This window comes from Oryctolagus cuniculus, chromosome 3 (assembly GCF_964237555.1).
Source record: "Oryctolagus cuniculus chromosome 3, mOryCun1.1, whole genome shotgun sequence".
In the NCBI taxonomy this organism is placed as follows: domain Eukaryota; kingdom Metazoa; phylum Chordata; class Mammalia; order Lagomorpha; family Leporidae; genus Oryctolagus; species Oryctolagus cuniculus.
In genome coordinates, this window is record NC_091434.1 from 25,849,709 (window position 1) to 25,867,136 (window position 17,428).

General features: G+C 38.2%; 1 protein-coding gene across 8 annotated transcripts in view; it reads right to left on the reverse strand.

The window, feature by feature from the left end:
- The window catches only part of SPAG16 (sperm associated antigen 16), a 1,190,570-nt gene that overhangs the window by 926,484 nt on the left and 246,658 nt on the right, over positions 1 to 17,428 (reverse strand). For 2 of the 8 annotated variants that reach the window (XR_011387125.1, XM_051849137.2), the window contains one exon: positions 835 to 1,499. The exons of the other annotated variants lie outside the window; for them this stretch is intronic. Coding sequence is in view for 1 of the 2 variants with exons in the window: in XM_051849137.2 (XP_051705097.1) it covers positions 1,469 to 1,499 (31 nt within the window). In the remaining variant the exon portion in view is untranslated. Of the gene's footprint in view, positions 1 to 834; positions 1,500 to 17,428 lie in introns of those variants that run through there. 8 annotated transcript variants of the gene reach the window in all.

Sequence of the window (17,428 nt, forward strand, 5' to 3'; positions counted from 1 at the left end):
GCCCAAGCACTTGAGCTGTCCTCTACTTCTATCCCAGGCCATAGCAGACAGCTGGATTGGAAGAGGGGCAACCGTGCCTAGAACCGGCGCCCACATGGGATGGCGGCTCCGCAGGTGAAGAACCTGAACATTTTCACTCTAAAGTAATGATAAGTATTTGAGGAGTAGCTATGTTTAGCCTGATTTGGACAATACACAATGTAAATATGCATTGAAACATTACATGGTACCTTCTAAATGAGGCAATATTTAAGTTTGCAAAAATTTTAAAAGACAAATAATTATTTACATATACACAAAAGTTATCACATAGTTTGAGTAGAGTTCAAGTAATGTCAAAATATAACAAAAAGAAAATTGGAACTGAGAACATTATAAATAGACAATTTAAAAACTGGTATTCTATGAGTCATGCTGGTCAAGTTTATGAAAACCACTATTATATTCCTTTGCTCAATTCTTATATAACGACAAATTCCAGGTGAAATTTTCAGAGTAAATATGGAAACAACCTAAAAGTGGTATAGGAATAAAATAATGAATTTTATTGAACACACAAACACAAGCTCACAAAGAAAAATATTTATCGATTTGAACACATTTTTAAAAATCTCCTTGTGAAAGAAAGCCATTAAAAATATGAGAGAGGGCATTAGCCTAGTAGTTAAGATGCCCCTCCCTCCACAAGTGAGTGCCTGGGTTTGGTCTCCAGCTCTGGCACCTGACTCCAGTTTCCCACCAATGCAAACCTCCAGCCACTGTGGGTAACTGGAGAGTTCATTCTCTCCCCTCCCCAAGCCCCTCCCCAACCCCCTCCCCCACCCCCCACCCCACCTTCTGTCTTTCTCTCTCTTTCTTTCTCTTTGGCCCTGTCTCACAGCCCCAGCAATTGCAAGTATTTGAGAGTGAACCGACATAGGAGAATGTTATCTCTATGTCTCTCTCTCATTGTCTCTCTGTTTTTTGTTTTGTTTTGTTTTGTTTTTTGACAGGCAGAGTTAGACAGTGAGAGAGAGACAGAGAGAAAGGTCTTCCTTTTTCCGTCGGTTCACCCACTAAGTGGCCACTATGGGCTGGCACGTTGCGGTTGGTGCGCTGCACCGATCCGAAGCCAAGAGCCAGGTGCTTCCTCCTGGTATCCCATGTTGGTGCAGGACCCAAGCACTTGGGCCATCCTCCACTGCCTTCCTGGGCCACAGCAGAGAGCTGGCCTGGAAGAGGGGCAACCGGGACAGAATCCGGCGCCCCAACCAGGACTAGAACCTGGAGTGCCAGTGCCACAGGCGGAGGATTAGCCTAGTGAGCTGCAGCGCCATCCTCTCATTGTCTCTTAAATAAACAAATATATATATATATATAAAAAGATCAGTGGCATTGTACTTTAAAAATAGGTTAAAATGATGCAAATATACTTAAACATTTATGTTTACTTATTTTAGTAGAGAAGTACTTGCACTGGAGAGTTCTTTTAAATTAGACCATCATCATATAATAAATATCTGAAAGACATTCATAAGAAAGCAAGGTATGAGTTTTAGTTTTAGTAGACCAAATAAATGTTTACTTTCAAAGCAATGCAAAAGAAAGTATGTGATACCATCTTCCCTTCCATAAAATAAAAGCAAGAAAATACAGAATACATCATGACTAGTTTTACTGGGAAAACTGCATTTTTGGAGTCCTTTTGAATTTTATCATTTCAAGACTATAAAAAGGTGAAAGTGCTAACATGATATTTTGTCAATGATACTCATAGGAAGAAACTATATCAATGATATATTAGGTTATCTTCTGATAATGATTTTTTAAAGAGCCCTGGGGTTTATTACTTATATAGAAAAAGTAAATGATATTTAGTTTGAATTCTGAAGGGAGATCCACTATAAAAATATATTATTTTAATCTATGTTCCATAGTGAGATGGAATCCATTTCTATTAGCCTCAGGTTCCTTCTCTTCTCTCCTCTAGCTCCATAAACAAAGGAATATAACTGCATTATACATCTCTTTCAACAGCAATTTAAATTTCCAAGGGATATTTAAACCATGCATTCATTAAACAGTTGTATTTTCCAATTCTCCAAAGGCAGGGAAAACAAGGAAGGGATTCATACTTCTTATGAGGTAATTACAGCCCCTGCCAACAATTACAAGTCTGATTCTTATTTCTAAGTAATTTTTTCAGTGATTCATTTGCTCTCTGTGTTAAGAGAATATTCAAGTAAGAAATGTTAAACAGCAAGGCGGAGGCTTCCTTAAACAACCTTCTTACTGTAGTATCATCCTTCCCCCTGAACAATACGTGGCATGCATGTATAGGAATATCACATGGCACCCTCCAAATATCTACCTCGAAATAAATCTCAGTTCGAAATTTAAAAAGAGAGACAAATATTTACACATACATCAAAGTTATTGAATAGAGTTAAGGTAATCTCAATATACGTATGTCCTTATCTGCTATATTTTTCCTCATAGTACTTATCACCAACTTTAATTGTCATCCACAAAAATGGAGTTCCCATTGCCCAGCCTAGTGGTTGATATTTAGTAAATATTTGAGTTAAATTATTACTATTGCATGCTCATACATGTTATTTTACATATTCAATCTGAAGTTTTACAGTTAAGTGTATTTAATGAGGCTAAGAATTCAAGTAAGATTAAGCAAAAGCAGAGGAATTAACTTGGTGCGGGTGGGAGGGACGTTATGGGGGGGAAGCCATTGTAATCCATAAGCCGTACTTTGGAAATTTATATTCATTAAATAAGAATAAAAGTAAAAAAAAAATAAAAAAATAAACAATTGGATCTGAAAATCCTCGGTCCAAAGTTCTCATTAGAAGAAAAGCTGCAAGATATGCACTCTAGAGGAATTCCAACACAGAGGCTTCACAGGCAGAAAGCCCATCGCAGAGAAAGGCAAAGATGAGGTCAGCCCACAGACGGAGAACAGTGGCATTCTACACGCTGAATTCAAGCCCTCTTTAGTCAGCTCAGGGAACCAGAAATCTGGTACATATTCCTGGAGGTCCACACTTGGAAGCTCATTCTCTACAGAGACAATAGAACTATGGATTTTAACATTTGAGATTCCCAAATTAAAATGCTAGCAATTTTTGGACTGCCAAGTCATACAATTTCCCCCCAACTGCATGAAATATATCATTCTTAAATATGAATGATGATTCCAGAAAATGCAAAACTACAAAAGCAGTAAAAACATTAGTGTTTTCCAGGAATTGGGGGGATGGAAGAATGGACAGTTGGAGCACATGGAATTTTTAAGGCAGTGAAATTACTCTGTGTAAAACTATGATGGTGAATATATAACATTAAACATTTGTTCAGATCCATAAAATGCACAACCCTAATGTGCACAATGGAATTGGAGTGATAATGATGGGCCCTGTAAGTTCATCAGTTATAACAAGTGTATCACTCGGGTTGGGGATGCTGGTAAATGGAGGAGACCAGGCATGTGTGGGGTATGGAGTATATGAGGGAATCTCTGTATTTCTGCCCATTGTGTGTGTGTGTGTGTGTGTGTGTGAGAGAGAGAGAGAGAGAACCTCAAACTACTCTGTAAAATGAAGTTGTAATAAAGTGCTTCTTTAAGGTAAATTCATCCTTTTTTAAGATTTGTTTATTTATTTGAAAGAGAGAGAGAGAGAGAGAGAGAGAATCTTCCATCTGCTGGTTCACTCCCCAGATGGCCACAACAACCAGGGCTGGCACAGGCCAAATCCAAGAAGCAGGAGCTTCACCCAGGTCTCCCATCTGGGCCATCGTCTGCTGCTTTTCCCGAGCGCATTAGCTGGGAGCTGGATCAGAAGCGGAGTAGCCAGGACATGAACCAATTCCCATATGGGATGTTTGTGTTGCAAGTGGCAGCTTTATCTGCTATGACACAATGCTGGCCCTAAATCGCACTTTCTCTATGAAATTTTCTGACTCCCTGATGAGGAGATGAGTATCTCTGTGACATAGTATATCTGTGTCCTCCTAATAGTTTCTAATAACTCCACTATAAGCAAAAGACGTATACCATTTATGTTATATTGATGGTACTGTTTGTCTTATTTTCCCCATTAGACATTGAACTTCCTTAGGATAGGCATCAGAGTGCTATTTAATTTGGGTATCCTAGCCATCATTACAATGCTTAGATGCATCAGGCTATTTTGATGGATATGAGGTTACTAAAAGCTTCACAAGGGAGATAGGGTTTAGATAGAGCTGCTTTAGACATACTTTTTTTTTTTTTTTTTGACAGGCAGAGTGGACAGTGAGAGAGAGAGACAGAGAGAAAGGTCTTCCTTTGCCGTTAGTTCACCCTCCAATGGCATACTTTTTTTAAAATTACATATATATTAGTTAAAATTAAAATGCACGTTTACTGTTTGGAAGATAAAGATAATGAAGTTATTCAAGGACTGAACCTATATGGGAAATATAGAAAAGTAGATTAATTAGGAAACAAAATACAAAAAATACATCAGAAAGCCAATACAATAGTTCCAATCTACTGCAATAAACTTGTTTAGTGAAGAACAAATTGACCAATGGAATAGGATAAAGAACTCAGAAAATTGCAAATATAAACAGGAACTGCTACAGTAAATATCAAACAAATTGGAAAGCAGAGGAATTAAATCCTCTATGTATCTGCAAATGACAAAATAATAAAGAAAATAAGTGAAAATATATGAGAATCTTTTTATCAAGACATGAGGAAAGATTTGAATGACTTAAAAATTAAAATATATATTAGAAAAATCTGATATATTTTAATACAGGATAAATTCATCCTTTTAAAAATTTAATAATGGGGCTGGCGCCGCAGCTCAATAGGCTAATCCTCTGCCTGCGGCGCCGGCACCCCGGGTTCTAGTCCCGGTCAGGGCGCCAGATTCTGTCCCAGTTGCCCCTCTTCCAGCCCAGCTCTCTACTGTGGCCCGGGAGTGCAGTGGAGGATGGCTCAGGTCCTTGGGCCCTGCACCCACTTGGGAGACCAGGAGGGAACACCTGGCTCCTGGCTTTGGATCGGTGCAGCGTGCCGGCAGTAGTGGAAACTTGGGGGATGAACCAACGGAAAAAGGAAGACTTTCTCTCTCTCTCTCTGTAACTCTGCCTGTCAAAAAAAAAAATTAATAATGGCCTCTAGGTGAAATTATTCAACAGGAAATAGTAAGGGAGAAGTTACTTACAATGTCTAAAAGTGATAACCTATCTATCATATCTGTCTATATAAATCTAACAAATAAAAAATAAAAATGCTTTTTCTTAACACCAATAGTTCAACAGGAAAATGGGCAAAAGATATCTAAAAAAGCATTCACAGAGGACAAATTAAATGAGATGCTCAAACTAATCAATTTCTTAGGGATATTCAAGTCATTTATTTCTTCTTGAATGATCTTTGGTAGTTTGTGTCTTTCAAGGAATTTGCTCATTTCAGTTAAATTAATGAGTTTATTGGACAAAAATTGGTTGTAGTATTTCTTATCATTTAAACATTTGTAGAATCTAGAAGTGAACTCCCTTTTCTGATATTGGTAATTTCAATCTTCTCTGCTTTTTTCTTATCAGTCTAGTGAGATGATTGTTAACTTTACTGATCTCCATGAATCAGCTTTCATTTCATTTATGTCTCTATTATTTCTTTGTCTTATATTTCATTGATTCATTTTATTTTTATTATGTACATTATTCTGCTTGCTTTTGTCTTGATTTATTCTTTTTTCTCTGACAGAAACTGTTCCATTATTCAAGGAAAACAAGAAAACACATAGCACTGAATAAATGAAGACAACACAATTTAAAACTATAATCACAGCATTAAGTCAATTAGCAGAGACATACATAGTGAATCACCTCATTTTTCCCTTGGTATTTTCATAATTTCAATAGAATTATACATCATCTTTTAATTAGGAATATTTATTCTTAATGTGAGTTTTTATTTTTCTAGTCCTTTTATAACATTCTCACAATTGTTGTATCATAATGAGTGAGGGAAAAATAATTGAGAAAGTTGTGCTAATGTAATAGCTGATTGGTAGGATTTACTGGCAAAGAAAGAAGAAACCAAATATTAGCAACAATAACTCAATATTTTGTTCTTAATTTTTCTTCTTTATAAATTGGACAGGCCATATTTTTAATCTCCAAAACAAACTGTAATATGAAGATAATGCTTTATTCTAAATGATTTAAAGACATTAAAGGAAGTAAAGCCTTATAAATTTAATCCATATTTTCTTGGCTTCATAAAACAACAAAATAAGAGTGAAAATGATAACTGACAACAACTACCACCTTCAATAGAATTAAATATGCAGTAAGTTATTTAAATTTCATGATAACAAGCATTTTTAAATTTCATATTCACATTTGTTTGAGATGGCTTCCCATATAAATGTGTTTATTTTTAATTTCAGAATAAAAAATTTCATCAACTAGTTAAAAAGATCTAGTACAGATCAGGTTGGCCTCCATCTGCAACGCTTGCATGCTATGTTGGCACTGGTTTGGGACCTGGCTGCTCTGCTTCTGATCCAGCTCTGCAACGAGTATATGAGTGTGGGATAGCAGTGGAGGATGGCCCAACTGCTGGGGCCCCGTACCCATATACCCACAAGTGAGATCTGGAGGAGGCTCCTGGCTCCTGGATTCGATCTGGCCCAGCCTCAGCCATCTTGGCCTTTTGGGAAGTGAACCAGTAGATGGAAGACACTCTCTCTCTCTCTCTCTCTCTCTCTCTCTCTTTTTCTCTCACTCTCTCATTAACTCTTTCAAATAAATAAATCTTAAAAAACATTTTTGATGAATAATAGAATAAATATATTTTGTTTAGCAGAAAAAAAAAGAACTTATGGGGCTGCCATTGTGGCATAGAAAATAAAACTGCCACTTGCCTCGCCGGCATCCCATATGGGCATCAGCTCCATTCCATTCCGCTGTGTTCCACTTCCTATCCAGCCCCCTGCTAATGTGCCTGGAAAGCACCTGAAAATGGCCAAGCTTTGGTTGTTGTAGCCATTTAGGAGGTGAATCATCAGATAAATTTCTCTCTCCCTCTCTCTCTCTCTCTCTCTTTCAAATAAATAAATGTCTTTAAAAATAAAATAAAATTAAGAACTTTTTAGCTGTGTTAAACTAACTCTTACTTTATGGTATTTATAGGCAATGTGACCTGAGATTAATAATGTAGTCATAAAGTGATGTTCCTATCCATTCCCAAGTCCTACTATCCCTCCAGCACTCATTATGAAGGGTTCTTGGATAAGATTTAAGTTACAGAAAGAAACAATTTCTCAAATGTTAGAAAGCACTATATTCTTCAGACAAAAGAAGACATTAATTAACTAGTTTTTACAGAATAGGAACAAACTATGATTGTTTATTTTTTAGCTGTATGTTGAAGGGATCTGATATTCTTGTTCTTTATTCTTATTATACACTTAAAAGAGTCATTTTCCCTCTTCTTTATCTAGCCCAAATTTTCCCATCCTTCAAGATATTTGGAGAGCTACACACTATCTGCATTTTCCACATCCTGTAAAGAAAGAACCACTACTATCATCTATACCATAAATATTGCAATTAAGTATACAATTTTCTGATACAACTTTCGCAGTCTATATTGATAACTTGATTTTTCTTGTCTGTGGTATGATGGTAAAGTGTTTAAGGGATTTTCCCCTGGAGAGCAGAGGCTATCTCCCAAAATACTGTCATAGATCCCAGTGCTTCTCACTGCTCAGATCTCTGCTTCTTCTTGCCCCCATTCTCAGTCCTGAATGTTCACTGTAAATGAAACCACCACAGATGTGTCAGATATGAGAACAGGAGGATGTGGCACCTGCAGTACAGACCAAATCAATGGCATCACACGTTAACAGTGTCAACTATGCAGAGGTAATGCATCTCCAGGCTTTACTTTTAACTGTCGGTAGAAAATTAAAAATAGCTTCCATATCTCTTCCTAATTTTTCATATTCTTTCTCTCCCTTCCTTCCTTCCTCTCTTTCTTTCTGTCTCTCATCTGTCCCTCATGAGTGTGTGTGTGAATATGCACCCATAAAACACTATTACTACTATAATCCTCCTCATTTATCTGGCATCTACATGGTTGCTTCATTTATAATGAAAAGTCAAGGCTGAGACACAATATTAAATTTTTTTAAATCATAGCATTGGAAGTCACTCAAACATGCACGTGTTTTTTTTTCTTTTAAAGATTTATTTATTTATTTGAAAGGCAGAGTTACAGAGAGACAGAGGGAAAGAGAGAGAGGTCTTCCATCCAATGGTTCACTCCCCAAATTGCTGCAATGGCTGAAACTAAGCTTATCTGAAGCCAAGATCCAGGAGCTTCTTCCAGGCCTCCCACGTGGGTGCAGGGGCCCAAGAATTTGGGCTATCTTCCACTGTTTTCCCAGACCACAGCAGAAAGCTGGATAGGAAGAGGAGCAGCCGGGACTTAAACGGGCACCCATATGGGATGCCAGCACTGCAGGCTGTGGCTTTACCTGCTAAGCCACAGCGCCAGCCCCCCATGCATGTTTTTTAAGTCAAAAATATCATAATTGCCTGCTGTTTTACCCAGACACTAAAATACATTTATTGGTACAAAGAAACAAACATTCCTATATTGAGAACTTGAATGGACTTTTTCATAAATATCTCATGATGGTTGTACAAATGGAAAAGTTGCAAACCCACTAGGACCTACCTGGTTAGACCTAGGGAAGAATCTAGGTCCACCACGCACATTGCACCACTCTTGCACTAATACTTGCCAGTGCAAAATTTCTTGTATACCTTGTACTCACACTAGGGAACTGCAGCAGGCTTCATCTCACATTTCCACATTCCCCAGTCCAGGACTAGGGCTTTCAGTACTATGAGCCTCAGCACCAGTTGCACTATCCCAACAGGATCTGAGGGAAGTCTCATCCACATCACACAGCCCTAGAGTCAAGGCTATTGGTGCCACAATCTCCAGCATCACTCAGGCCTGCAAATGGGGCAAGGGCAAAGCCCCTTTTGCATCCCTTGGCATGAAGAACAAGGCCTGAGTTACCACGATTCTGACTGACATCTAACTCTCTAAGAAACTGAAGATACACATCCTAGAAATCCCAAATTCACCTCAAAGTTACACTTTTATCCCTATGAACTGCTATCAACTAGAACATTGTGTCACTGACAGATATAAATGACAGTGATAAAAAAAAAAAATAAACTACTCCAAGGCAGTACTTCTGGGCTACTTGAAAGCCAAAGCAACAAGCCAAGTGATATCCTTCATTTCATCTAAATGATAAAATCTTTTCCAATAAAACCTATTCCTTAAATAAGAAGGGACTATTACACCAGACACACAGACAACAATGCAGGGACACAGGGAATATGAAGAACAAGGTAGCATGACACCTCTAAAAGAACATTATAGTTCTCCAGATAGATTCTGAGCTGAAGGAAATCTGTGGAATGTCAGAAATACTATTCAAAGAAATGACTGTAAGGAAACTCAAAATAATACAGAAAAAATAGAGATAGACTACTTAAAGAAATGAGGAAAAAGTAGGTGACATAAAAGAAACATCCACTAAGGAGGTAGAAATCATTAAAAAGAACCAAACAGAAATCATGGAGATGAAATGTTCAATCAGTGAAATAAAAAATATGCTTGAGAACTTTAATAGCAGAATAAACTAAGTGGAAGAAAGAACTTCCGATCTGGAGAACCAGATGCTTGAAATAACCCAATCAGACCAAAATAAAGATAAAAAGAATTTACAAGAATGAAGGAAACCATGGTCAAATATGGAATACCAAGAAGTGACCAAATTTGTATTATATACATATTTTGAAAGAGAGGAGAAGGAAAAAGTGTTGAAAAACTACTACCAGATGAAATAATAGCTGCAAAACCATTAAGGGCATGAAGAGAATCCTCAAGATGGCAAGAGAAAAGTGTCAGATTACATATAAAGGAAAGACAATTAGACTAAGAATGATCTCAGCAGAAGCCATATAGGTCAGAAAGAGTGAGAGATCTATTCACGGTCATAAATGAAAAAAAATTTCCATCCAAGAATAATATACCCAGCACAGTTATCCTTTAGAAGTGAAGAGAGAAATAAATTATTTCACAGATCAGCAAATACTGAAAGAATACATCATTACCATAACAGCCTATAAGAAATTCTGAAGGGAGTCCTATGTTAGAAGTGAATATTGGGGTCGGCGCTGTGGCATAGCACGTAAAGCCACTGCCTGCAGTGTCGGCATCCTATATGGGCACCAGTTCAAGTCCTAGATGCTCCATTTCTGTTCCAGCTCTCTGCCATGGCCTGGGAAAGCAGTGGAAGATGGCCCAAGTCCTGGGGCCCCTGCACCCACGTGAGAGAACCAGAAGAAGCTCCTGGTTCCTGGCTTCAGATTGGCTCAGCTCTGGCCATTGTGGCTATTTGGGGAGTGAATCAGTGGATGGAAGACCTCACTCTCTGCTTCTGCCTCTGCCTCTCTCTAACTCTGCTCTCAAATAGATAAATATATCTTTAAAAAAAAGTAAATATCATGAAAACACATGACAATACCAAATTCACTAACAGAATAAGTACAGTCAGCAACCAATCAACAAAATGACAGGTGAAAATTCTTATCTATCAACACCAACCTTGAATGTAAATGGATTAGATTTTGCAGCCAAAAAAACTTAGGTTGGGTGGATGGATAAACACCAAGAACCAAATATATGCTGACCACAAGAAATTCACTTTACAAATAAAGATGCACATAGAATTAAAATGAAGGGATGGGAAAAGATACATCAGGCAAATGGAAATCAGATATGAGCAGAGATAGCTATACACTTATCAGATAAAACAGACAAATCAAATCTGTAAAAAGAGACAAAGAAGTACATTATATATTGATAAGAAGGTTGATTCAGGAAGAATATATAACAATCCTAAATATTCATGCACCCAACACAGGACCACTAACATATATACAGCAAATATTATTAGACTTAACAGGAGATAACAGACTCTAATATAGTAATAGTGTAGGACTTTAACACCTCACTCTTATCAATGAACAGATAATCCCAACAGAAAGTAAGCAAGGATACATTGGAATTGAACCATACTATTGAGCAACTTAAACAGACATTTATGAACATTTCACCCAGCCATAGAATACATATTCTTACCAGCATATGGAATATTCTCTAGGATAGACCACATATTAGGCCACAAATAAAATGTCAGTAAATTTAAAAAGATTGAAATAATACCATGTATCTTATCAAGCCACAAAAAATAAAGCTAGAAATCTATATGAAAAATAACAGAACATTTACAAATTCATGGATATAAGCAACACACTTCTGAACAACCAATGGACCACTGAAGAAATTAAAAATGAAATAAAAAATTTCTCAAAATAATTGAATATCAAAATACCACAAATCAAAACCTGTGAGATATAGCAAAAACAGTATTAAGAGGGAAGATTTTAGCATTAAGTATATTAAAAAGAAGAAATCTCTTTATAAACGATCCAATGATGAACCTTGTGGGGAGCAACTGAGACTAGACTAAGTTACTGGAATTAAGAATTATTCTATGCATCTGCTCTCCCACAATACAGCGCTGAGAGAGAGACCAAACAACCTCTACGCAGCTGCCTCTCGCCAGTTTGACTGATAAGCTACAGGAGCTAATCCTGTTCCTGATTGGAGGAGAGCAGCGTGCTTGGCGTGTGGGCAGCAGAGTTGGGATTGGTGGAAGAGGACTATAAAGGAGGAGAGAAACAACATGCACCGGGAACACCTGAAGGAACACCTGAAGGAACATCTGAGCAGCCCCCGAGAGAGCCGGCTGGCGGTGTGCCGCTCCTCCGCGGAAGCGGGGAAAGTGGCAGGGGGAGCCGCCCCTCCACGGAGGTGGAAGGGACGGCAGCCAACCCGGGAAGGACCAGCAGCAAACCCGGGAAGGGCCGAGCAGACAAAAGAACAGCACAGGGTCTAGTGTCGTTCCTCTGCAAATGGGGGAGCAACAAACCTCAAGGACTTAGAAAAACAAGAACAAACCAAACTTAAAATTAGCAGGAGGCAATAAGTAATAAAGATCAGAGCAGAAGTAAATGAAATTGTCACAAGAAAATACAAAAGATGAAAAAACAAAAGCTGATTTTTCTGAAAAGAAATATACAAACTGTTAACCAGAATAAAACAAAAAAGAGAAACTTCAACCAAATAAATTTAGAGATGAAAAAGGAGACATTACACTGATATCACAAAGGATCTTAGGAAACCACTATGAATAATTATATGCTAAAAATTAGAAAACCTCAAAGAAATTGATAATTCCTGGATACATATAATCTATCAAAAATAAATTGAAAATAAAAAAAATTTAAACAGATCCATAATAAGCAATGGCATTGAAGTTGTAGTTAAAAATCTCCCATCTGGGGCCGGCACCGTGGTGCAGTAGGTTAATCCTCTGCTTGCAGCACCGGCATCCCATATGGGTGCTGGTTCTAGTCCTGGCTGTTCCACTTCCAGTCCAGCTCTCTGCTATGGCCTGAGAAAGCAGTGGAAGATGGCCCAAGTCCTTGGGCCCCTGCACCCACATGGGACACCAGGAAGAAGCGCCTGGCTCCTGGCTTCAGATCAGTGCAGTTCTGTCCATTGCGGCCATCTGGGGAGTGAACCAACAGAAGGAAGACCTTTATCTCTGTCTCTCCCTCTCACTGTTGGTAATTCTAATTCTCAAATAAAATAAATAAAATCTTAAAAAAAATTCTCCTATCAAGAAAAAGACCAGGACCTGATGATATTACTTCGGAATACAACAAAACAGTTAAAGAGGAACTAACTCCAATATTTTTCAAAGTAGTCCAAAATATTGAACAATTATGTACAGAAGAAATATAACCTCAACATTATAAAGGCTATATATGAAAAACCAACAGCTGATATCATACTGTATATTGGAAAGCTGAAAGCATTTCCCCTCAAATCTGAAAAAAGACAAGGATGTATTCTCTCACCACTCTTATTCAATATAGTATTGGAAATAGTAGTAATAGCATACAGGAAAGAGAAAGAAATCATCAAAATTGGAAAGGGGGAAGTCAAAATATCCATGTTTTCAAATGACATGATATTGCACATAGGAAAACCTAATAGATTCCACCAAAAAGTTTTTTAGATAGAATTGATAAACCAATTCAGTAAAGTTGTAGCTTACAAAATGAATATATAAAATAGTAAGTTTTTACATGCTAATGAGGAACTTTCTGAAAGAGAAATCAAATCATAAATATCATTCACAATAGCTACAAAAATCAAATATTTTGAAATAAATTTCATGAAAGAACTGAAAGATCTCTACAATGAAAATTATTAAATATTTATGAAAGAACTAATCAAGGACACCAAAATATGGAAAGATATTGCTTTCTCATGGGTTGAAAAATTTACATCATTAAAATGTGTATAATACCTAAAGCAGTCTACACATTCAATTTAATCCCTATCAAAATACCAATGACAGGCCGGCACCGCGGCTCAATAGGCTAATCCTCCTCCTTGAGGCGCTGGCACATCGGGTTCTAGACCCGGTCGGGGCGCTGGATTCTGTCCCGGTTGCCCCTCTTCCAGGCCAGCTCTCTGCTATGGCCCGGGAAGGCAGTGGAGGATGGCCCAAGTGCTTGGGCCCTGCACCCCATGGGAGACCAGGAGAAGCACCTGGCTCCTGCCTTTGGATCAGCGCAGTGCTCCGGCCACAGTGCGCCGGCCATGGTGGCCATTGGAGGGTGAACCAACAGCAAAAGGAAGACCTTTCTCTCTGTCTCTCTCTCACTGTCCACTCTGCCTGTCAAAAAAAAAAAAAAAATACCAATGACATTCTTTACAGAGTTTGAAAAAAATATATAAATTTCATTTGGATTCATACAAAACCAGAATAGCCAAAGTGACCCTCAGCCAGAAAAGAGTATCAAGCTAGAGGTATCACAATACTCAACTTCAAATAATATTACAAAACGATAGTAACTACAACAGCATGGTACCAGCATACAAAGTAACATAGAGATAAATGGACAGAATAGAGAGCCCAGAACTTAATTCATATACATTCAGTCAACTGAGTTTTGATAAAAGTGCCCAGACCACTTGTTGGAGAAAGGATACTCTCTTCAATAAATGGTGGTGGCAAAACTGGGAGAATCTACACCAAAGAATGCAGTTAGATCCCTACCTCTCATCATACACAAGAACAAAGATGAATCAAAGATACAAATTTAAGGCCTGAGACTCTCGAATTACTGGAGAAAATGTAGGAGACACACTCCAAAACACTGGTGTAGGTGATGATTTCTTAGTTAAGACCCTCAAAGCACAAGAAACAAAAGCAAAACTGGACAAACAGGGTTATAACAAACTCAGAAGATTCTTCACATCAAAGGAAACAATGGAGTAAAGAAGACATCCAACAGGAAACATATTTGCAAGCTACCATCTAACAAAGAACTAATATGCAGAATATATCAGCAACTCAAAAAAACTCAACAGTAAAAAAACAGACCAATCCAGTTAAGAAATGGGCAAAGGCACTCAACAGACAGACAGACAATTCACAAAGGAAGAATTATAAGTGGCCAACAAATATGTGAAAAAATAATCAACATCACCAGCCATCAGGGAAATTTAAATTAAAACCAAAATGAGACACCGCCTCAACCCTGTCACAATGGCTATTATCCAAAGACTGAGAGCAATAAATGCTGGAGAGGACGTGGAGAAAGGGAACTCCTGTATACTATTGGTGGGAATTTAATTTAGTGCAGCCACTGGGGAAAACGGTAAGGAGATGTCTAAAACAAACAAATAAACAAACAAAAAACTAGAAATAGACTTGCCAGCTGATCCAGCAATCCACTACTGGGTGTATACCCAAAAGACATGAATGCATTGTATCCAAGAGATTCTTACACCATCATTTTTATAGCAGCACTGTTCACAATAACCAAAAAATGGAATTAACCATAGTATCCATCATCAGATTAATGTATAAAAGAAATGTAGTGTTTATATATATATATATATATATGTTTTATATGTATATGCACACACACACAACGGAAAATAATTCAGTTATAAAAAGGAATGAAATCCTACCATTTGCATCATAGTGAATGCAATTAGAGGACATTGTGTTGAATGAAATAAGACAGACACAAAAAAGACAGATATTTCATGCTTTCCCTGTATGTGGAAGCTAAATCTAAAAGGGGGGGGGGGCAGCGCCGTGGCTCACTTGTTTAATCCTCCACCTGCGGCACTGGCATCCCATATGGGTGCTGGTTCTAGTCCTGGTTGCTCCTCTTCCAGGCCAGCTCTCTGCTGTGGCCTGGGAGTGCAGTGGAGGATGGCCCAAGTGCTTGGGCCCTGCACCCGCATGGGAGACCATGAAGAAGCACCTGGCTCCTGGCTTTGGATCAGCACAGCGCCAGCTGTAGCGGCCATTTGGGGAGTGAACCAACACAAACAGAAGGAAGACCTTTCTCTCTGTCTCTCTCTCTCTCTCACTATAACTCTACCTGTCAAATAAAAAAAAATCTGAAATCTTTGTCAAAAAATTAAGAATGATATACTTTAGTTTTAATGATCTGTGATGATTTTTTTTTAATTTACTATATAAGTTGAAATAGGCATATTTTCATTTGATTATTGGAGAGAGAAATGGAGTGAGGAAAGGATAGGTTGTGAAACTGTGAAGGGTAAACAGTAGATTTTGGGAACTAAACCTAAAAACTATAAAATCTTATATTAAATAAATTAATGGTAAGCTATTAGTCAACAAAAAATACATAAAATTGGGAAGAAAATATTTAGGTGTTATTACAGAATCCTTTGATACAACCATTGACTTTAGTTTAAAAATTTCATGGGGAAGGCATTATGCACAGTGGTTAAGACATTAAGACATTACTTAGGATGCTCACATCTCATGTCACAGTGGCGGGCTTCTAGGCCTAGCTCTGCTCCTTATTCCAGGTTCCTGATAATGGACTTCCTGGGAAACAGCAGGCGATAGATTATAAATAGTTGATTCCTTGCCACTACATCCTTAATGAGTCTCTCTGCCTCTTGGCTTTGTCCTGACCCAGTCCCAGCCATGGCAGGCATCTGATGTATGATCCAGAGGTTCTCTCTGTCTCTGACTCTCTGTCTCTGTCTCTCTTTCTCTCTCTCTCCTCATTTCAAATAAATGAAGTCTTCAATATTAATATGGATAATACATGCTCATTATACAGGGGTCATTAGAAGGAAGAAATTGTTTTGCTGACACATGGAGATAGTGTAGACAAAGAAGCTGATGGATTCAAGGTTGTGGAACATTCTGGGAACATTGTAGCAAGTATTGCAAATGAATCTAAAAAGTTATATGGAGCACAATTCCTCCCTGAAGTTGTCCTTACAGAAAATGGGGAAGTAATACTGAAGAAGTTCCTTTACAACATGGTGGGGTGCAGTGGGACCTTCACTGCTCAAAACAGGGAACTTGAGTGCATTTGAGAGATCAGAGAGAGTAAGAACATCAAAAGTGTCGGTTTTACTCATGTGGAGTAGACTCAGCAGTTTGTACAGCTTTGCTAAATCGTGCTTTGAACCAAGATCAAGTCATTGCTGCTCACATTGACAATGGCTTTATGAGAAAACGAGGAAGGCAGAGTGTTGAAGAGGCCCTCAAGAAGCTTGGAATTCAGGTCAAAGAAATGAATGCTGCTCATTCTTTCTACAATGCAATAACTACCCTACTGATATCAGATGAAGGCAGGACCCCACAAAAAAGAATTAGCAAAACACTGAATATGACTACAAGAAAAATCATTGGGGATACTTTCATTAAGATTGCCAATGAGGTGATAAGGGAAATGAACCTGAAACCAAAGGAGGTTTTCCTTGCTCCAGGTACTTTATGGCCTGATCTCTTTGAAAGTGCATCACTTGTTGCACGTGGCAAAGCTGAACTCATCAGTAACCCTATGTAGTAACTGACTTTCCCTGGTTGATTATGAATTTGTGAGTTTTATTAGTAAAGGGGTGCTACAAAATAATTTAATATTTTAAATATGGACAATATTATCCATAGAAAGTCATTAAATGCATCCATTATGGGGGCTCAGGAAGATTTTAATTAAACGATAATCTTGGGGTTAGCACTGTGGAGCACTGTGGAGGTTAATGCCCTGGCCTGAAGCGCCAGCATCCCATGTGGGCGCCAGTTTGAGACCCGGCTGCTCCACTTCCCATCCAGCTCTCTGCTATGGCCTGGGAAAGCAGTAGAAGATGGCCCAAGTCCTTGGGCCCCTGCACCCACATGGGAGGCCCGGA